General features: G+C 42.0%; 1 protein-coding gene and 1 long non-coding RNA gene across 2 annotated transcripts in view; both read right to left on the reverse strand.

Annotated features, from left to right (window-relative positions):
* The window catches only part of LOC101851025 (protocadherin Fat 3), a gene marked incomplete in the record, with an annotated part of 18,111 nt that extends 17,805 nt beyond the window's left edge, over window positions 1-306 (reverse strand). Inside the window, 1 exon segment of the mRNA XM_035968763.1 lies at window positions 300-306. Within this exon segment, the coding sequence (XP_035824656.1) occupies window positions 300-306 (7 nt within the window).
* A 1,197-nt stretch (window positions 307-1,503) lies between these two features.
* Window positions 1,504-1,898, reverse strand: part of LOC101847567 — a 3,443-nt gene continuing 3,048 nt past the window's right edge. Inside the window, exon 4 of the long non-coding RNA XR_220260.3 lies at window positions 1,504-1,637. This is a non-coding gene — a long non-coding RNA (uncharacterized LOC101847567). The remainder of the gene's footprint in view (window positions 1,638-1,898) is intronic.

Here is a 1,898-nt window from a genome sequence, read left to right on the forward strand (position 1 = left end):
AGGGGGGGGGGACGGACAAGAGAATTTGGGAAGAGAGTGGAGGGAAGAGAGTTTTGGAAGAGAATATGGAGGAAGGGGGAGAGGGGACGGGAATAGAGTGGCGGAGTTCTTTTTTATAGAGGCTTTTTACTAAAATGATGAAATTTTACACCCCTATCAACACTATTAGGTTACTTAAGATGCAGAACCTCCAAGTTTAACGTCCATCTCCAAAAGGACCGAGCCAAATGGGAAATTCGAGTAAAGTGCCTTTCCCAAGAACACAACGCCGGACCGAGCTGAGGATCCAACCCCCGAACCCGCCATCTCATGATTATGGGTCCGGCAGTCTAACCACTAAGCCACCGAAGCCACCCCTATTCACTGAGCATTGGGGAACATTAAGATGTTCCGATGACAGAAGCTTACATATTAAGTGGTGGCCAATGTTCGTTTTAAACTTATATTATTATTGTATTAATGAAGGGTGTTATTAAGACTGTCACCTCATTTAAGTATAAAAAAGTCACTGGCGCTTAGAACACAAAAACTGTCAGGGATGTTGGTCGTGTTGGTAAGAAGATCAACACGACAGAACATGTAGCTCATTGCAATAGCTTTCAGACTACCTCCGTTTTATCTATGTCACTGACTAGCTCAATTATGACCTACAAAATATCGCTAATTTTGTTCTTATTCGAATTGAAAATAATGGTAGAAATCAAGATATTGTACCCAAAATTGACAGAAAACATAGACATTGTTTTCAAGTATATATTTATGGGCTGGTTTAAAATCCAAGGCACACCCTCTTTTTTCTGGGGGCTTGGTTTTTACTGTGGGGAGGGGGGGCTAAAATATATACTTTTAAACGTTTGATTTTTCTGATCGTATATGAAGGATGAGTGTGCGGAAAGTCTGGGTTCGAGCCACGGTTCGACATAGATTTTTTTCGCCCCCTCCTGCCCATCTAGCAGTAATAGTTGGGGAAGTAAAGCGAGGTGGAAAGGAACTGGCCCCCCTACCACAATATGCTCAAGGCTCAGGAAGTTGTCTTTAAAATGCACGTTTGTAATTTAAAATGTAATTTTTAAAATGAATGACCAGGTACTATTCAGTTCAATAGACATAAAACGGACGAATGCAGATATACATGCATTTCAAATTATATAGCGTTATTTTAGGACTCTTTATACGGTTCTATTTCTTGACATAAATCTCAACGAGAAATATTCCATAGCTGAATTTTTTTTAAAGAAGAAAAATGAATGACAGCAAGTAATATGAATTAAGAATTTGTTTTTTAAGATATCATTTTTTTAAGAGAATGAAATTTAAGTTCAAAAAAGAAGGAAAGAAAGACGATTCGGGAATAAAACTAAAGCGAATCGTAAAAAGAAAGTAATTAAGAACTTTTAAAAGACATTCAAAGTTAAAATTAGAGTGTGAGATTCAGAGAAAGGAAAGAGAAATAAATGCAAACGCAAAGAAAAAAAAAGGAGACGCCACGAGCTGTACCTTAAGGTAAACACTGGAAGAGAGGGTTCCGTCAGAAGCGGTCAGTTCTACCAGGTACACTGGGGTCGTCTCATAGTCCAGCTGTTGCTTTATGGTCACCGACCCCACCGTGGGGTCTGCAATCTCAAAATCGGGGGAACCTGTGGGGTGGGACAGGGGAGAGAGAGAGAGAGAGAGAGAGAGAATGGGGAGGGAGGGAGGGAAAGAAAGGGAAAGTGAGAGAGAGAGGGAGGGAGGGAGAAAAAGGGAAAGTGGGAGAGGAAGAGTGTGGAGGGAGGGAGGGAGAGAAGGGAAAGAGGGAGAGGGAGAGGGAAGGGGGAAAGAGGGAGAGAGAGAGAGAGAGAGAGAGAGGCGGGAGGGATCAGGGTGGGAGGCAGAGGGAGAGCAGCGGGAAAGTGTGT

Source organism: Aplysia californica, unplaced genomic scaffold, assembly GCF_000002075.1.
Source record: "Aplysia californica isolate F4 #8 unplaced genomic scaffold, AplCal3.0 scaffold00080, whole genome shotgun sequence".
In the NCBI taxonomy this organism is placed as follows: Eukaryota; Metazoa; Mollusca; class Gastropoda; order Aplysiida; family Aplysiidae; genus Aplysia; species Aplysia californica.